Raw genomic sequence first — 18,164 nt, 5'->3', positions numbered from 1 at the left:
GCACTAGAGAGGGCAGTCACAGGCAGCAGAGTGTATTATTCAGGTGTACTACTCAGGAGAATGTACCTTCTACAGTTTATGTTACAGTATGAAAGTCAATTATTTTCCTCCACCACATTCATTGTAATGTTTACCGGGGAATCAGAGTTGCCTGAAGTCATCTTGGCCAAAAACAATTATTGTCTCCTAATGTACCTCACATTTCCACCTGTGACCACTCGAAGGATGACCTTCTTCTTAAGCCTCCATTCCATGTATCTCAGGTGAGGTCTGTACTCTGGAAACTGACGTCACGTGTGGTATGTATTCTTTTTCAGAAGCCGAGAGCCGTTCCTCCGGCCAGATCAGCCAGAGCCGTGATTCCACCCGCGATCTCCAAAATCCGTCATCTAGGCAGAGCCTGAAAACAGCCGGATCCAACAAATTGTAAGTATCTTAGAGGTTTATCATCTCTCTGGTGCTGGTTTGGGCAACTAAAAGGGTTGCTGAACATTTCCAAATACGAAGCCCTTTCATTTCTAATTCCAGGAGTAGTGCAACCAACCAGACAGAAGATAAAAGTGTCTCGGAAAGCCTCGTATCCTCGGACAGTGAAGAGGTGGGTACTGCAAATGTTACAAGGTGGCGGTTTAGAATGATAAATCTATTTTTTCTATTATCTATTATTGTGCACCTTCTAAAGCAGGGGCGTCAAACTCAATGTAATCGTGGGCCGTATCAACATTTATGGTTGCCCTCAAAGGTATCTGTAAGACTATATAAATGTATCTAATCTTTATCATAATTGCCTCTGCATTTGATTATCACTGGTTTTAGTAATAACTTAATTCCTAGATCTGAAAGTAGAAGTCTAGGAAAGGGCCTGGTGGGCCGGATTCGGCCCCTGGGCCATGAGTTTTGACACTTGGGCTCTAAAGGGTCAGTCCTCCCAACACTGATACACTGTATGGCCAAAATTAGTAAGCCGACATGAGGTTAGGGGTGGTCCTATAGGTAGCCGGGGGCGGAGTTAACCCATTAGTATGCCGACATGAGGTGAGTCAGGAAAAGCAGATGATTCTTCAGCTGTAATGTGTTTTTGGACTCTGGTTAGGGGCGGCCCTATAGGTAGCCGGGGGCGGAGTTAACCCATTAGTATGCCGACATGAGGTGAGCCAGGAAAAGCAGATGATTCTTCAGCTGTTTTTGGACTCTGATTAGGGGCGGTCCTATAGGTAGCAGGGGGCGGAGTTAACCCATTAGTATGCCGACATGAGGTGAGCCAGGAAAAGCAGATGATTCTTCAGCTGTTTTTGGACTCTGATTAGGGGCGGTCCTATAGGTAGCCGGGGGCGGAGTTAACCCATTACTATGCCCACATGAGGTGAGCCAGGAAAAGCAGATGATTCTTCAGCTGTAATGTGTTTTTGGATGCAGAGACTCCTCATAGAATCAGTTTTCATTGTGTTGTATCAGTGTCATGTGACCCAAAGACTTTGATATGTGACTAGGAACCCGAGCTGTACTTCACTGACCCCCAGCAGCTCCTGGACATCTTCTCCGAGCTGGAGGAACAGAATCTTTCTTTAATCCAGAACTCACAAGAGACGGAGGAAGCTTTGGAGGAAATCAAACACACAGCCGCCACCACCGAGAAGAAAATGTAAGAGTGAACACGTCATGAAAAGTCAATACTCTCATGTTAAAGTAGATGTAAGCTTCCATTAGATGACATTCACTTTGCTAAAGCACCGTGTATGATGAACAGCCGCCTTGTTATGAAACACACTTTTCAATTTCAGTGCTCCAGTGATCTCCTGCAGCCTTTTTCATCCACTTCCTGTCCACACAGGGCCAGATTTACTCTTTCAGCTGCCCCGAGGGCAGGTTCCTCAATGTGCCCCCCTACCCGCCAGTTGTAATATGAATGTATTTATTTCACTAGGCAAAGGGAGACGCAACAGCTAAAGGACCTAATTGCGCATCTGAAGGCTTCCATTGCACAGGAGGAGGAGAGAGCCACGGACCTCGAGCTCAAGTCCCGCGTGTTTACCTTTGGACAGAACAAACCCGAGGATCAGGTGAGTTGGGTCAATGCCATAAAGGGGCCAGAACCAATCAAATTACTACAGAGCGGGCTCAGTTCACTCCTCCTCCAGATCCTTGGGAACTGTAGTTCAATCAGTTCAAGTTAATAAAGTCTCTCCCTAGCTCTGTACTAGCACAGCCACAAGTCCCTCCGCCTCACAGCCTGCACAGCACAATTAACTCTAGTAGCAAATCTATAGGGGCTACAAACGCTTAGGGAGAATCTCACCAAAAATGAAACTCCTATTGCAAGGGATGCCAAAAATTGTATCAGTGCATACTTGTGGGAAAATCAATCAGCCAATCACCGAAGCAGGAAGTGACATTTCTGGGGGTGTTCCGTACACCAACATCACCAAACTGCACTGATTTTTTTTTTTACAGATTTAGAACATTACAGCGGCCATAGTTTTAGATGGAAAGGTCATTTTTAATAACATTAAACTACAATATGGCTCGTGGGAAAATGTGATATTTTATTTCATATCCATTTATTTTTTAAAGTGGAGTTACCCTTTAAGGCAGGGGTCTCAGACCTCCGTCCCTCCAGCTGTGGTGGAACTACACATCCCATGAGGCATTGCAAGATTCTCACAGCCACAGACATGACTCCCGAAGAGAGATGCATCATGGGATTTGTAGTTTCACCACAGCTGGAGGGCCGGAGACCCCTGCTTTAAGGCAAACATCAAATTCTTCACATCAGAGGAATGTATGACCTGCAGGAAAGTGTGCTGTACTCCCTGCGGTGTCCAGTGGCGTCACAAGGGGGGTGCAGCCCGCACCCGGGGGACACCATTGGAGGGGTGACACCAAAATGACTGACAGAGCCCGAGAGTTTCGGGAGAGAGGAGGGGACCCGGCAAGATAAGGTATGCCGCTGGATCCCCTCCTCTCTCCCAAAACTGTCGGGCTCTCGGGCCACGACCGAGTGCCCGACTTTTCAGTGGGGGTGACACCAAAATGACTGTGAGTCATCTTGGTGTCACCCCTCCAACGGTGTCACCCGGGTGAGGGCCCTCCTCTCTCTGCCGGCGTCCATCACCAAGATGGCCGCCGGCAGGTATCAATGAGATCGCGATTACATCATCGGGCACAAGCGTGGTGACGTCACGCGCAATGCGCGATGACGTCAGGTTGGGGTGTCGCCCGGTAACCGCTCCGGTGACACCCGGCCTCAGGCTGTGTCTATAACTTTTATGCAGGGGGATGCTTTCTTGAGAAAAGGTGCTCATACACCGGTCGAATTTTGGATGGTTTTTAATGTACCGGACGAAATTCGCACAGTGCGTGGGGCTGTCGGCTCCCTTTCAGGCGGCATTCCTCGATCGGCTGATCGAAGGAGCCGGCTGGAAAATGTTCAATCAATGAGGGCCAGCAGCCCACGAGCCAATTGTCAGAATACAATGTGAACGGCGGGATTCCTCGATGGACGCGCAGTTTGTGTTGATGTTTTTTTTTTGCTCAGCCCGCGGGTTGAATGAAAAAGAATTGACAGGTGTATGGCCAGCCAGGCACTTGGAGTATGTTCCCGGAGAGGACTCCGATGTTGCGACGGTTCCGGTGATCCCTTTGACTTTGGTCCACAGGACAAGATGTTGTCGTCTCTGAGCTCCAAAGTGGAGGACGTTTACAGAGCTTGCATCGGGGAGAACCGCGCTAATCTCAGCGCTCTGCAGATGTTAATGGTGATCGAGCACCAACTGGAGGAACTGCTGGACAACATCGAGGTCATACCGAAGGATCAGACGCTTCCTTTTGCGATCAGTTTCAGACCATTCTGAGACCATTCCGAGTTGATTGACAGCTGTGTTTGACCTGCAGTTCACCTCCATCTAAGCTGCATCAACCTGCTTCAAGCTGCTTTTACATTCTCTAGACTGGTACAGGGAGAGAAGCAGTTCTGTCGCACACAAAAGCCCATCAACATAAGAAGAAGAGAGGTGGAAATGTTCCAATTTGTGGTAGGTAACCTTGGCACTCCAGCTGTGGTGAAACTACAAATCCCATCATGCATCTGCCTGTGGGAGTCATGCCTGTGGCTGTCATAGTCTTGCAATGCATCATGGGATTCGATGTTTCGCAGCAGCTGGAGAGCCGGAGTTTGTCTACTAATGAAGACTGATCATTCTTCGTTCAATCCAGTGTGCTCCTTACTCCCTATTTGATCTGACAACACAGGCCCATTTCGCTGAAAGTGTTGTCAGACGTCACGTGACCCTCTAAAGCGCCTCTTTTGGGAGGGAAGACAGGTGATCCACCACTTCAGCCTGTGCCTGCCCCAGGCCGGTCTTGTTGCTGCCCATCATCGTGACATCATCACACTACCGCTGGAGTCTTCTGGACCTGCGAGGATAACGTCAATGGATAGACAATGGCAAGTGGCCATTGCATAACATAGCCACCCAAAAGAGGACCCCCCTGCACTGCAGTCCAGAGGCGAGACGTTCATGACCAGGTGTGTCACATGACCACAGGGATTCAGGTAAGTATTTAGATTTTTTGTTTTTGGAGGGTGGAGGTGATCCTCTGGCTGGACTTAAAAATCTGACTCTAGTTCTCCTTCTCGTTCCTCAGATTGAGAGAGGAAAAGATTAAACAGCAGAAGCTGCACCAGGAGGACAGGCTGCGGCGGGCCCTGGAGAGAGCACAAGCCGACCCCAAGAAGACAGTAAGGACCCGCCAATGTTTTGGAGTTTTCTCCATCTTGTGTCAAATTCTTATCAGATCCCTCCAGGGACTTTTCAGGAACTCAGCGCACATTTGTAATCATTTCTGTTCATTTGCCCATAAACACTCGGCTAGTAGGAAGAAGTCTGTTGTGTTTGTAACTCATTGAGCCAATGGGATCCCAAATGATGACATTGAGCATTAAAATAGATGCAAAATGTACCCTGATGACACTATGAGGTCTATTTATAACCAACGTGCAGAGCCATTCGCCCCACTCATCTTTCTGAACGTTCACTTTTCCGAATAGATGCAAAAATGAAGGTATGTTTTCTAGTCAGGTCGAATGTAAGGAATGTAATACTGCACTTTGGCCACTAGATAGAGCTGGAGAACATAGGAAATGAGCTCCTGTCCTCTGCAATGCTCTATGGTTTAGCCTCCGTTCCTCTAGCTCCATAACAGCATCTCTGTACATACCTGAGGCTCTGGGAAAACCTTGCAAGAGCTTGTGAATTGCACCCAAAAAAACAATGATCTGTAGGGTGCAAGCAGGGGGGGTCCCTAGCATTTTGAGGAAGGGGAGGGTCCGGGTTGTGTTGTCTGGGAGGGCGGTGCATACTGCATGTTGGATGGGTGTTACCTCTGCATCATTTCCCCGCCCAGTGATGTCACTGGTTGGCAGGAGCTGTGGGGGACGCCTCCCAGGTTGCTAAGAGATGGGCGGGGAGATGTGTATGGTCCTTACACATCTCCCCGCCTGGCTCTTAGCAACCTGGGATGTTCTGGCCGTAAAGCGGGCAGCAGGCACACTGCAAACATTGTGCCATGCCGCTCTGCCTTTTGCCACCCCCCACGTGATCCAAAGAGATGCCGCCTGAGGCCACAACCTCAGTCTGCCTCATTATACATGGCTGCATGTATGTTTTTGCAAAAGGTGGACTGTCACTTTAATTTAAAGGGTATGAAAGTGACAGGAAAGCCGTCCCGACTGCCCCGCAGAGTGATGATTTCATGTTCTCCTACAGACCGGCAGAAAACTGATGACGCGCTCTGACCCTCCGACGCTGAAGCTCAGAACAGACAAAGACCAAGACAAAATCGACAAGGAGAAGGAGGAAACCATGTTGTTCTTCACCTAGGATCCTGCAACCTGCCGGCTGTACTGAGAGCTGATCACATTTCTGGGTGAACTGATCTCGGCTCGGCTGAAAGTCAAATAAATATTTATCTGCCAGAAAATGATACCGTTGTCTTCTATGCGACCACATAAGAGCACGCCGCTACTGAGGAAAGGATGTGGGCTGCCAATGCTGATCTCCGGGTTTTTTTTCACACTCAGCCCTTACCTATGTTCAGGACCCCCAACTACAAGATCACCCCAACCTCTGGCATGGTGGACAGGAAAAACAAGACCATGTAGCGCTAGGCCTGTCAGTGTTAACTACTTTCCTAGAGAGTCCACTAGAGGGCGCTGGATGCAGCATTTCTGAACCCTCCACTTCTTACCAAGAATATTCAGAGATGGACAACTGCACCTTCTAGTACAAGTTGTCTTTTAATGAATCCCTCCCCAGTGCTGGCTTCAGGCCCGTCCCCAGTGCTGGCTTCAGGCCCGTCCCCAGTGCTGGCTTCACGCCCCTCCCCAGTGCTGGCTTCACGCCCCTCCCCAGTGCTGGCTTCACGCCCGTCCCCAGTGCTGGCTTCATGCCCGTCCCCAGTGCTGGCTTCATGCCCCTCCCCAGTGCTGGCTTCATGCCCCTCCCCAGTGCTGGCTTCACGGCCCTCCCCAGTGCTTAACCTTCCTCCTCATTCCAGCGTTCTTCACTATGAGGTCCTGTACAGCATTTCCTCCACAAACATTCCACTTAGTGCGCGTGCACGCTGTGACCCCATGCATGTATTGACCCTTTCAGTGGCATGTGTGTGAAGGGTTAAAGCCAAGCAACTAGCATTTTCAGAGGTCAGGTATGGCAGACCTATACTTAGAAACCACTTCATGACCCCCCATACATTTATATACATCCTGGTCCTGACGTGGTTGTGCACACTAGTCCTGGTGGGCTAAAGCACACAGGCCACAGCATTGGGGTAGCTCCGGCAGGGTGTTGGGTATCATTTGTGGGGGGATTTTAAAAAGTTAACCCTTACAGTGAGGCTACCCCCACCCTTGGAAGGGTTAACTGCTCCTTTTTGTCAAAGAAGCAAGCTAAAGAAATACTAGCCCAATCCTCTGACCTGCGGCAGCGACCACCCACCTCTCCCCACTCCAGCTGTGGTACGTCCCTCAGCATCTTGATGACATCACAGGTCCTTAGACTGCCAGAGCCCAGGGGAAAAGAGGCTGCAGGGACTGGTCTACCACCAACATGGGACCGAGGATCAGGTAGAGTATTTCTTTATTTGAGCCCGCCAGACAAAATGAGCAGTTAACCCTTGCAGTGCCGAGGTAGCCCCCACTGCAAGGGTGAACGTTTCAAAATCCTGGAGTCCCGTTTTAACTTTATGTAGCGTATGCAATGAGTGCTCTCCATTCAGGGCCCCGTACAGTAGCGTGGTGCACTCTGCTGCCTTGTAGTGCCATCCAATGCGCTGCAATAAAATGCGTCATGTTTGCATTTCATTGCAGCAACTCCACCCACTTCATTATGGTGTGATCGGGGCACAATTGTTTTCTATAGGTCGCTGATCCGGAGCGGTACAACGCAGGTCACCTAAATGTGTGAACGGGCCCTTGGTGGGGGCCTTCACTTGCCCGGAGAGAAGCTTCCAAAACATTTACGTTACAGAAAACAAATCGCTAAACCAAAAAAGTTTAATACCTTTCGCATCCACCAAACTTCACCCATAAAAAAAAAAAATGTACAGAACGGAGGAAAGAGAAGAACGCAGACCCTGCGCAGTCTACCAGAAGTACGGTATATAAATATTCATTTGTACAACTTTGTACAAAAACAAAATAAAGGAACAAAAGTCCTGCAATATACACAAATAAAACCGGATAATTTAAGGTGGGGAGCAGCGGACGCTCCGTCAGCAATGCCCGCGGTTCACTATAAAAGGATCAGGACCGTAGCGTGGGATTGGACGCCAACTCGTCCGATTCAGAGCTGACCGCTTGTATTCCAGAGGTAGGTTCTCCATCACTATAGAGAATTCCAATGCCAAGAAAGGTCTGAACGCTGCAAAAATGACGTAAATCCCGCCAACGGAAGCCATGAGCAGACCAAAGGGAGAGGACGACGCTGAGGAAATCTAGAAACGTGTATTCCTTGCTGGTCAGAGCGAGACAGGAAGTGAGGGTTTTGGTCCCTAATGAAGAACGTTCACACATGCCATCAAAGTGACACCAAACTCCGGAGTGAAATCTTACAAATACATTCAAGGACCTCAACTATTAACAACAATGGGGGAATTTATCCAAACTGGAGCAGCTGTGCACCGCAACCAATCAGCTTCTCTCTTTCATTTTCAAAACCTTAACTGAACAGAGGCGCTGATTGGTTGCCGTGCACAGCTGCTCCAGTTTGGATAAATTCTCCTCAATGTATCTTATTTGTGTATCAATCGGCTGTAGATCCTCCAATCATCTCTGAATTGGTGCCGACACTGTCCTTCCTTCTGGAGGGGGGCAACGTCTGTTCCCCATGGTTCCTGTGTGTGTTGTAAAATAGTCACTAGGGATGCACTGATACCGGTTTTTCGGTATCGAGTACCAATATTTTGGCCAAAAGTATGTGGACACCTCTGCAAAGGGTTGAGTTCAGGTGTAGGTAACTACACAAGTGTGCTCTTCCAACCTTGTTGAACGTATGGGGAAGATCCTTTTCTGTTCCTGTATGACCAGCTCCATAAAAGAGATGGTGTGACCAGTCTGGTGTGGAGGAACTCAAGTGACCTTTACAGATCCCTGACCTCAACTAGAGAGAGGCACCGATATCGGGTTCCCGGTATAGAGTACCAATATTTTTTTTTTTCCACTACTCGCCGATACTGAATACTGATAGTCGCATTAAGGAAGCCAGGCGGCGTGTAGACTCGCCCACCCGTTTACCGATCAGCAGGGAAGCCGTCCCCATGCTCCCTCGTCACCAGGTGATGAGGAAGCATGGAGCCGGCTTTCTGGCCAATCAGGAAGCCGGGCGCCGTGTAATGACGTGTTGGCTGGGAAGCCAGCTCCATGCTCCCTCACATGGAGTTGGTCTTCCCAGCCAATCAGGAAGCCGGGGCAGCATGTAATGACTCGCTGCCCTGCTTCCCGATACTGGAAGCTCAGGTATGGGGCCAGCCATCGGAGCATTTGGGTGAGTACGAGTATTCCCCCAAATACTCTGCGTCAGCACCGATACTAGTATCGGTATTGGTGCATCTCTAGTAGTCACCGCTCCAAGCTCGCTCCCGGGATGGACTACGATCTCAATACAAATTAGTCAACTAAACATGAGATTGTAGTCCATCCCGGGAGCGAGCTTGGAGCGGTGACTACTTTACAACACACACAGGGAACATGGGGAACAGACGTAGCCCCCCTCCAGAAGGAAGGACAGTGTCAGCACCAATTCAGAGATGATTGGAGGATCTACAGCCGAGTGACACACAAATAAGATACATTGTTGTTCATAGTTAAGATACCGGAATGTATGTTTAAGATTTCACGCCTGAGTTCAGTCTCACTTTGAATGCGCAGATGATGAAATACATATATGCGAGCAGTGTTACTTGCAAGGATTTGTATTTCTGTTCATCCAGTCCTGAGATTTACATGGCACTGCCAGGTTGGTGACCTGACTTTTTTTTCTACTGGAGTTAAGCACCACAACTAAGGTCACCTTCCTGTCCCTAGTCTGTGATTGGACAGTAAAGGAGCAGAAACAGGCTGGGATATAAACTAGGATCTTGGTGTTCTTGTGTATTGCTTCGTTATTTGTGTAGTAAACCAGCAGTAAACAATTCCTGAACTTTACTCCTCTCTCCTTGTGCAGGGTGACTGGTCTTGTCTCCGCCCCCTCCTGTAATAAAGACCGCTCACTGCTGCTCTCTCTCCTTGTGCAGGGTGACTGGTCTTGTCTCCGCCCCTCCTGTAATAAAGACCGGTCACTGCTGCTCTCTCCTTGTGCGGGGTGACTGGTCTTGTCTCCGCCCCCTCCTGTAATAAAGACCGGTCACTGCTGCTCTCTCCTTGTGCGGGGTGACTGGTCTTGTCTCCGCCCCCTCTTGTAATAAAGACCGGTCACTGCTGATCTCTCTCCTTGTGCGGGGTGACTGGTCTGGGCTCTGCCCCTCCTGTAGTGGGTGGGACCTGCTGGGCCCCTCCCACAGCTCTGCTCTATGCCCAGGCTATACACAGCACAGTGATGTTGTCACCGCTACTTGTACAAGGTGATAGGGTTTATATCCTTTATATTCCTTCACCCAGGAGACTTACTTTAATCTGCTTATATTTTGCCTTGCCTGGCTCCTCCTCACCAACATGCTAATAAAATGATTCAGTTTTCATTACATACCCAGTGATGTCATTACTGTGCTTCTCTATGCAATGCAGACAGGTCATGGCTGGTGGGTGAGTCCAGCAAGGTACCATCACAGCACCCTGCCTTAGTACTCCTCTCAAGAGCCCCCTGCCCTGATGAAAGCAGTGAGCTGCAAACATTAAAATCCCATGATCGGTGGATATCAGCCTGGAGGAATGGGTGTTCCTAGTTAGGCTACAAGTGCATGCAGAATGCCCCAAGTAATGCCCACATGTGATGCCAAGCCTCCATGACTGAACTGAAATCCAATGAATGAAAGGGGGCGGGCCAGGGACAGTCAGGCTGAGGAGGAAAGTGCCAGATGATGCTGGGCACCCTCCAGCCAGGAAATGTGGCGGGCTCCATGTGACTCGCAGCTTCTAATGCACATTGTGAGAAGCTCCCGGTGTGCAGTGATATCAGAGGAAGCCATTTCAGTCCAGGAGAGGAGCCGTTGTTCTATCGAAAGCTCCAACTCATCGAGATCTCCAACTCCCTCACTTGCGGTGCTCAGAAAGACTGGCGCTCTGTACAATAGCGTTTTCAGAATACTCGTCGAGTTTGGCACCTGCTGAATATTGTTACAATGCATCTGTACAGAAGCTCCGCCAGTCTGCGCGTTTTGCAGTCTAACGCCGTCTGGTTAGAAACCTCCAACCTGCAAGTACCCGGCGGTGAGGAAGTTAGAGATTTCGACGAGTTGGAGCTTTCGATAGAACACCGGTACAACTGTGCAAGACTGAAGGAAAGGCCGGAGTCCAGCTTTAATGTTTTTATATATCTGGCTGTGATTATATTTCTACAAAGAGGGGGGCGGCCATGTTTGGTCAATGCCTGCACTGTACAGCAGTTGGGCCTCTATTGACTCAAGCCTATCCACCTGCCAGCAAGGAATGCCAATGCTTACACCATTCCTATTGCCGTTTCAGCATAGTCGTCCTCATCGGCGGCTGCAGAATACTCGACTCACAAAGAAGCTTCTCCAGTGTCCTGCTTCTGGGGAAGATAACGTAGAACATTCCATACTGATATCCCAAATCCTCCGTGGATCCGGCGGACACACAATAGCAGAAAGCAGCTTTTTGTGTACGACCGTGTAGAAGAAGAGAACGTAACACATAGTGCAAGGTGAACACTTTCCACAGACGGGGAACGGGGTGCAGATCTCTCTGCTCCAGAATACTCCTGTGGTCATAACGGGGGGAACGGAGGAGGAAGCGGCGAGTGCAGCACTAGGCGCTGCATAACGCGTCTTTGTATCCTAGGAACGGTGCAAAGTTTACTCGAGGTCCTGCAGGTTTATTGTGCTTCCTGTAAACTGGGAACTGTCTGAGGCGGCATCATCCTCTGCGGAGACGTGGGGCTCCTAGGAGAAGAACAAACCGTGAACAAAGCAGGCGAGAAGACTCGTATAGAGCAAAATGCTGGAGTGACAGATGGGGATACCTGCAGGATGTGCACCGGTAGATCCACGGTGAGATGAGTGTGAGCTGCTGGGGACTGAGCGCTCAGCTGGAACGGCAAGTCACCATCGCCGGGAGGATCGTCCTACAGACAAGGAAGACATTACACATTATGGCTTCATCACCCGCATGGCCTGTTCAGTATTATTCCTGCCTGATGGAAAAGGTTTACCTATAGAAATAGAAGCTGAACCTCAACATTGTTTAAAGCTGAAGTTTAATCCGATTAGATTTTGCCTTCCCTGGTTCCTCCTCACCAACATGCCAATCGGTTGATAATCTGTTTTCATTACACACCATAGTTGGACTCAGTGATGTCATCATTGGATCTCTCTGCTTCTCATGCAATGCGGGCCGATCATGGATGGTGGCTATGTGCTGTACATAGCTTCCTAAAAACATCACAACTAGGGATGCACGGATACCGGTTTCTTCGGTATGGAGTAGCGATCATTTTGTTCCTGGTACTCACCGATACAAAGTACCGATACCGGTGCCGTATGCCCCGATTATCAGGGCAGGGCAGAGGATCATGACCCATCACCCGGCTTCCTGATTGCCTATGAAGCTGGTGTTCTAGTGAAAGAACACTGGCTTCACTTGCCGAGGCTGCCTGGCTTTCTGACCAATCAGGAAGCCGGGCGGCGAGTCATGAGGTGCCGTCCAGCATCCTGATTGGTCAGGAAGCCAGGCTGCCTACCAAAAAGTGAAGCCGGCTTCCTAGCCAATCAGGAAGCTGGGCGGCACGGCATGACCCGCCTCCATGGTTGGCTAGGAAGCCGGTTTCACTTGTTGGAAGGCAGCCTGGCTTCCTAAAGAAATCAGGAAGCAGGTCATTACGTGCCTAGGGAGTCAGGCTACCTAGCAACAAATGAGGCCGGCTTTCTAGCCGATCAGGAAGCCGGCTCCATGCTCCCTCGGACGTATCGGAGCATTTGGGCGAGGACGAGTACTCACCCAAATACTCAGTATCGGTGCATCCCTAATCACAGCACACTGCCTCCGTACTCCTCTCAAGAGCCCTCAGCTGTGATGTAAGCAGTGAGCATTCCTTGATGGGTGGGTGTCAGTCTGGAGGAGTGGGAGTTCATAGACAGGCTGTATTTGCATGGAGCCCACCCAAGGTAAGGCCCACATGTGATAATGAGCTTGCATGAATAAAATAACAGAAACCCAATGAATGAAAAGGGTGGATCGGGGACAGTAGGGCTGGGTATTGGCGTGCATGTGACTTCTTCTACCACATGACCCTGCTTGTGCCTTGTGAATTGTCCAGTGCTGTCACATAGGGGCCAGGAAGGAGTTCATCACCCCGTGTACAATTCCACAGCTCAAGGGAACACAGGACTATCACTCCTTGCTCCTAGTGATTAAACGGGCACTCGGGGCACTGACTAAGGGATTGTGACCATGCCATCCTATTATACTAGGCACCCCAAAAGGGAAAAATTCCAGGACAGGATGACAGCAGGGAAAGTCTCACCTGAAGCAGCTGGATCTGTACATACTGTGCCCCCGTGGCTGGGTCCCGTAACGTCAGTCCACCATTTGCCATAACAACACTGTTCCCTGAACGGTTACCAGACGGAGACAATTGTTTTGCAGTTTTATTTTTCTTCTGAGTAGGGGAAGTGCCTAAAATGTGTATACAAAAGAAAATAAACCAGTTACAATATTAAAACCTAAATCAGAACTTCCGACATATTACCCCCAACCCCGCCCCCATCTCCAAAGCCATCTCAGTATAACCCCTATACATCCCTTTCTTCATTCTGTTCGTCACCGCAGGCATCCCTCCAGGACTCACATAATGAGTGAACACCGCTCAGTCCTGGAATACTGTGAGCCCAGCCTGCTTGATGACGGACCCCCCTAGGGGGCATGTAAACGGCAGGCAGAGCTCACAGGAAATGAACATCGCCGAGTGTCACTGAGCCCTGAACAGGATGCCATGCCATTGTCCAGTACACAATGTGGCTGCCAGCACTGCCAATAAAACTATTGTAAAAGAATAGACAGAAGCAGCAAACCAAAATGGAATTCTGAAGCCAGTTAGACAAGAACAGTCCAATAATTGAGTATTTGAGGAATGCCGCCTCATGTGGTTCAAACTGCAGGCACATTTCTAACAGAAAGAGACAAATCTCATATTTTTGCTTGTTAAACCCAATTAAACTTTCAGCTAAATACATTCCCGAGGCATCAAAACAAAAAGATGTGCAAAGTCTAGTTTGCATTGCAAAGCAGCCACATCCTGAGTAGAAACGCCTGCCCCCTGCCAGCATGCTGCAGAGACTGTTCTTTGCTGAAGCAGTGGTCCCTCTGCAGAGGTCCAACATGCCCCCTATTGTCCCAGAGCTCTCTAAATAGCAGGGAGCATGAGCTGTGCTGACTATAGTGCTATAGGGTCTGACGGAGCAGGGAGCGTTTAATTGTCGCAATCTTGTAAAAATTAACTTTCTAGTCATGTGAGCAATGGCAAAGTACTGCAGATGTCTGCCAATGCAAGGGATGTTCATAGTATGACATTAGCGGGCTTTTCAATAGACAGGCCACCACCGCAGTCCCCTAAACCTGTGGCAGAGACCCCACAAACAGGGCCCTCGGGCACCGGTCACCTGACCCTCGGGCCCAGGGCCCTCCTTTATAAATATCCTATCCCAATATTTTTTCTCTGCTTTAAACATCAAAATGTATATTTTCCGTTCTTTGATCAATCCCTTCTGGGTCTGCTTTAAACCGGCCCTTTGGCTCCTAAATTGGACTGAAGGGTCCTGAATTCTATAATGTGTTCACTTGCTGGTCTATACACAGTACTTTGTCAGAGTATTCTAAGCATTCCCACTACGATGAGATTTCTGCTCACCTGAACTGCTGCCGCCACCTTTCTTTTTGCTCTTCACCAGCTGAATGGCTCTGTAGTCTGTCCTGGCTGATCCGCCGCTGTCCTGCCGAGAGAGGCACATACTGCTTTAGGAGGTGGCCACACAACCGGCCAGAATCATGGCACTCCTGCTTTACAATGATAGAGCCTCAAACATTCAGGGACACAAAACCGTTTAGGTGAACCAGTTCAATCACAAGGAATCAGGACTGAAATATGGGAGAGGGGAAGCAAGTTATGTGCCCCCCCCCCCCCATATAAAAGGAAAGGTCACTGCAAATCTCACAATACGGGAAAAGAAACTCTTACCAATACTGAATTTCCGGCCACACTGAAATCCACTTCTTTCTGTGCGCTGTAGCTGCCCGCAGTGTTGGAGAACACAAACTGCGTTACTACTTTACTGCCTTCCTGCTGGTCTACAACCTCCGAGCTGTGAAGCAAGCCTCTATCAGCTTTGGTCTGCGTCAGCAATTCTGGCATGGAGCCGCTGGCCCCCAGGCTAACAGAAGGCGTCAGGCTAGCGGAATCTATAGTCAGGCTGTTAGTGGAGGTAAGTGCGTGCAAATCCTGATTGGAACTTCGCACAGATAAGGAAGCCAGAGAGCCCAGGGCCTCTGCATTCACAGTCTGTACATCATCCAAGTTCAGGTTTCCCTGCTGGAGGATAGAGGCTGCTGCGCCAAGCAGGAGGGAGCTGTCCAAACTGCTGTGGTTCTCGTTGTTGGACACCAGCACCAAGGGGTCGACGGGATGTACCAAAGAGTTATTGTTGGCGGACAGGCCGCCTCCTAGCGTCGATCTCACAGAAGACACATCGATGGTCAGTATTCCAGAGTTGACCAGGGTCAGGTCGGCTGAACCGTTTGAGGACACGTTGGTGAAGAGAGATGAGATGTCCAGATTACTGAGGTCACTTTGCCCGGAGCTTGTGAGTTCACTGCTGGGGGTGAGGGAGCTGGAGGCTTCCAGGTCTGCGAGGCAAGAGAGAACATGCGAGTAATACAGACGGGTTTAAATGCAGCACCTTCAGACCCCTAACATGCAGGACAATGCAAACCAGGTCCATTCACTTTTCTCATCAAGTTATTTCTTAACCACATTAAAACAATGCTTCTGTGTAGATTAATATCTATCAATAGGGTCTGATAACAGTTCACTTTTCTAGCAGCCACAGTGGTTACCAAAATCTTTAATCCCCTAGCGTTCTCGGCACCTGGAACCTTACCCAATGCATTGTGACTGTGCATGTCACGCACTCCAACACATGTGCAGTTGCTCTGAATGCAACCGGGAGCATGTCACTTCCAGCCCGTTGCAGAAAGACTTGGAAGCTGTAGTCACGTGACCACCACTAAAAACCATTGAAAACTGGTACTTCTATAGCAATTTTAAATGTCCTTCACCCAAAATGGCATCAGGACAGTTCTTAAACTTGCACAGGGACATTCGGTGCATACTGCCTTGGGGCCTGTGTCAATGGGCTCTGAGCTTGCGTTGACGGCATCAGTATGAGAAGCCTGCGAGATCATACAGAATTTGACAGGGTGCCTCCTTATGACCCGATTCAAGCGGGTTTTACCTTCCCAAACACGTGCATGAGAATGCAAAACCTGCTTGAAGCCAACGCAAGCCCTTATTCTCACCGATCTACAGCATCCCGACAGTGAAATTGTGCTCCGGGTGAACTGAGGGCGAGAGCCAACACACATTTATATCTAAAAAGCCTACGGGAATAACAAGGCTGCTATTTAAACTGTGATCTTTGTGTTAGGTTTATGTTGAGTTTTAAAGAAGGAAGGAACATTTTTTTTTTTTATTAACGCTTGCAGTGGAGCTACCCCCGCACTGCAAGGGTTAAAGTGACATTAAACCCTCAGATTTTTTAACATAAAACAATACTGTAATGTGCGCCTTACTGTAATCCATGGTTGTTTCCCTTCTCTTTGCTGCTCTTCCTTTTAAATCTGTATCTGTTCTCATGCTGGGCAGAACTTCTGTTTTGCAGCAGACTGCCTTGTCTCAGGAATAAATACACGGTGTCTGTGTGTAGGTTTGTATGGGCTTGAAACCTGAGCCAGCACTACAGGAAGAGGCCCTGAGCTGAAAAGGGAAGTTCTTCCCAAGCATGAGAAGACATGAGGATTTAAAAGGAAGAGCAGCAAAGAGAAGGGAAACAACCATGGATTACAGTAAGGCGCACATTACAGTATTGTTTTATGTTAAAAAATCTGAGGGTTTAATGTCACTTTAAGTGCTCGTTTGTGTCTAGGTTAAAAAAAAAAAAAAAGTCAGACTTAGCTGAAGCTCTGAGCCGATTCTTCTTAGACCGGTCCTTCCAACATCTCTCCCCCTCCTCTGCAGCCGGTCTAAGGTCCCATAAATCATCATGTCCATACACAGTGCATATGAGGACACTGAAGAAAATTACAATGCTGCAGGGAGGAGACAGGCTGGAGGGAGCACCATGACAGCTCTATAGAGTATAGGTGCTAAAAAAAAAAACTAAATTAGACACAAATAAGCATTTAACCCTTGCAGAGCAGGGGTAGCCCCACTGCAAGGGTTAATAAAAAACAAATCCCGGAGAAGATCGATTTTAAACAATTAGGCCACGGACAAGATCAGATACTACCAGCCTGTCCGAGTCATGTAGGTGACCGCTCTCACCTCGGCCGTGCTGTTTAACCATATGGGACTTTAGGCTTTGCTTTGAAGTGAATATCTTGCTGCAGTTGGATACGGAACATCGAGCCTTGGAGGCATCCACGTCCTGAAGGTGCTTCTTTGAATGAATGTACAGACTGCTACGAGCGGAGAATTTGGCTCCACAGCCTGAGGGAGAAGCACAAATAAACCTGTTCAGAGTCTACATACGTGTGAGAAATTATTCCATATTTTATATACACATAAATATTATATTTATTAGGAATGCACAGATACTAGTATCGGTGCCAATACTGATTTGCCGAGTACTCGCCGAAATGACCGTAAGTGCGGAGGGAGCCGGCTGCCTTTCCAATCAGGAAGCCGGGCGGTGGGTTATGTTGCTCCTCCTGGCTTTCTGATTGGCTAGGAAGCCGGCTTCACTTGTTGCTAGGCAGCTTGGTTTCCTAACTAATCAGGAAGCCCGGTGGCACGTAATGACAAACCTCGCGGCTTCCCGATTGGTCAGGAAGTCAGGCTGCCTAGGAACAAGTGAAGCCGGCTTCATTGCCAATCAGGAGGCGGGTCATGATGTGACGCCTGGCTTTCTGACTGGCTTCACTTGTTCCTAGGGAGCCTGATTTTCTGACCAATCAGGAAGCCAGGTGGGACCTCATGACTTTCTGCCCAGCTTCCTGATTGGCGGCCTCAGCAAGTGAAGTCAGTGTTCTTTTGCTAGAACACAGGCCTCACAGGCAATCAGGAAGCCGGGCGACCGGGTCACAATCCGCCGCCCGACTTCCTGATAATATGGGCACACGCCACCGGTATTGGCGAGTACAGGAAAAAAAATATATTGGTACTCTATACCGAAAACCCGGTATTGGTGCATCTCGATATATATAGATATATATAGATAGATAT

The 18,164-nt window shown here is 49.0% G+C and overlaps 2 protein-coding genes across 2 annotated transcripts in view; one reads left to right on the top strand and one right to left on the bottom strand.

The window, feature by feature from the left end:
- CFAP100 (cilia and flagella associated protein 100) overlaps positions 1 to 5,957 on the top strand; it is an 11,524-nt gene extending 5,567 nt beyond the window's left edge. Inside the window, exons 9-15 of the mRNA XM_018567241.1 lie at positions 318 to 426; positions 529 to 598; positions 1,491 to 1,642; positions 1,925 to 2,060; positions 3,657 to 3,817; positions 4,645 to 4,738; positions 5,766 to 5,957. Of these exons, the coding sequence (XP_018422743.1) occupies positions 318 to 426; positions 529 to 598; positions 1,491 to 1,642; positions 1,925 to 2,060; positions 3,657 to 3,817; positions 4,645 to 4,738; positions 5,766 to 5,879 (836 nt within the window). The 3' untranslated portion in view covers positions 5,880 to 5,957. The remainder of the gene's footprint in view (positions 1 to 317; positions 427 to 528; positions 599 to 1,490; positions 1,643 to 1,924; positions 2,061 to 3,656; positions 3,818 to 4,644; positions 4,739 to 5,765) is intronic.
- A 1,844-nt stretch (positions 5,958 to 7,801) lies between these two features.
- Positions 7,802 to 18,164, bottom strand: part of LOC108795910 (urocanate hydratase-like) — a 48,539-nt gene continuing 38,176 nt past the window's right edge. Inside the window, exons 20-27 of the mRNA XM_018567240.1 lie at positions 17,265 to 17,429; positions 14,904 to 15,568; positions 14,577 to 14,658; positions 13,194 to 13,345; positions 11,694 to 11,795; positions 11,531 to 11,613; positions 11,218 to 11,432; positions 7,802 to 8,049 (exon numbers count right to left, since the gene is read on the bottom strand). Coding sequence (XP_018422742.1) covers positions 7,802 to 8,049; positions 11,218 to 11,432; positions 11,531 to 11,613; positions 11,694 to 11,795; positions 13,194 to 13,345; positions 14,577 to 14,658; positions 14,904 to 15,568; positions 17,265 to 17,429 — 1,712 coding nt within the window. The remainder of the gene's footprint in view (positions 8,050 to 11,217; positions 11,433 to 11,530; positions 11,614 to 11,693; positions 11,796 to 13,193; positions 13,346 to 14,576; positions 14,659 to 14,903; positions 15,569 to 17,264; positions 17,430 to 18,164) is intronic.

This window comes from Nanorana parkeri, unplaced genomic scaffold, assembly GCF_000935625.1.
Source record: "Nanorana parkeri isolate BGI_ZX_2015 unplaced genomic scaffold, ASM93562v1 scaffold1025, whole genome shotgun sequence".
NCBI classification, from domain to species: Eukaryota; Metazoa; Chordata; class Amphibia; order Anura; family Dicroglossidae; genus Nanorana; species Nanorana parkeri.
Note: the sequence above shows the minus strand (reverse complement) of the source record. Positions and strands in the feature narration are given on the sequence as shown.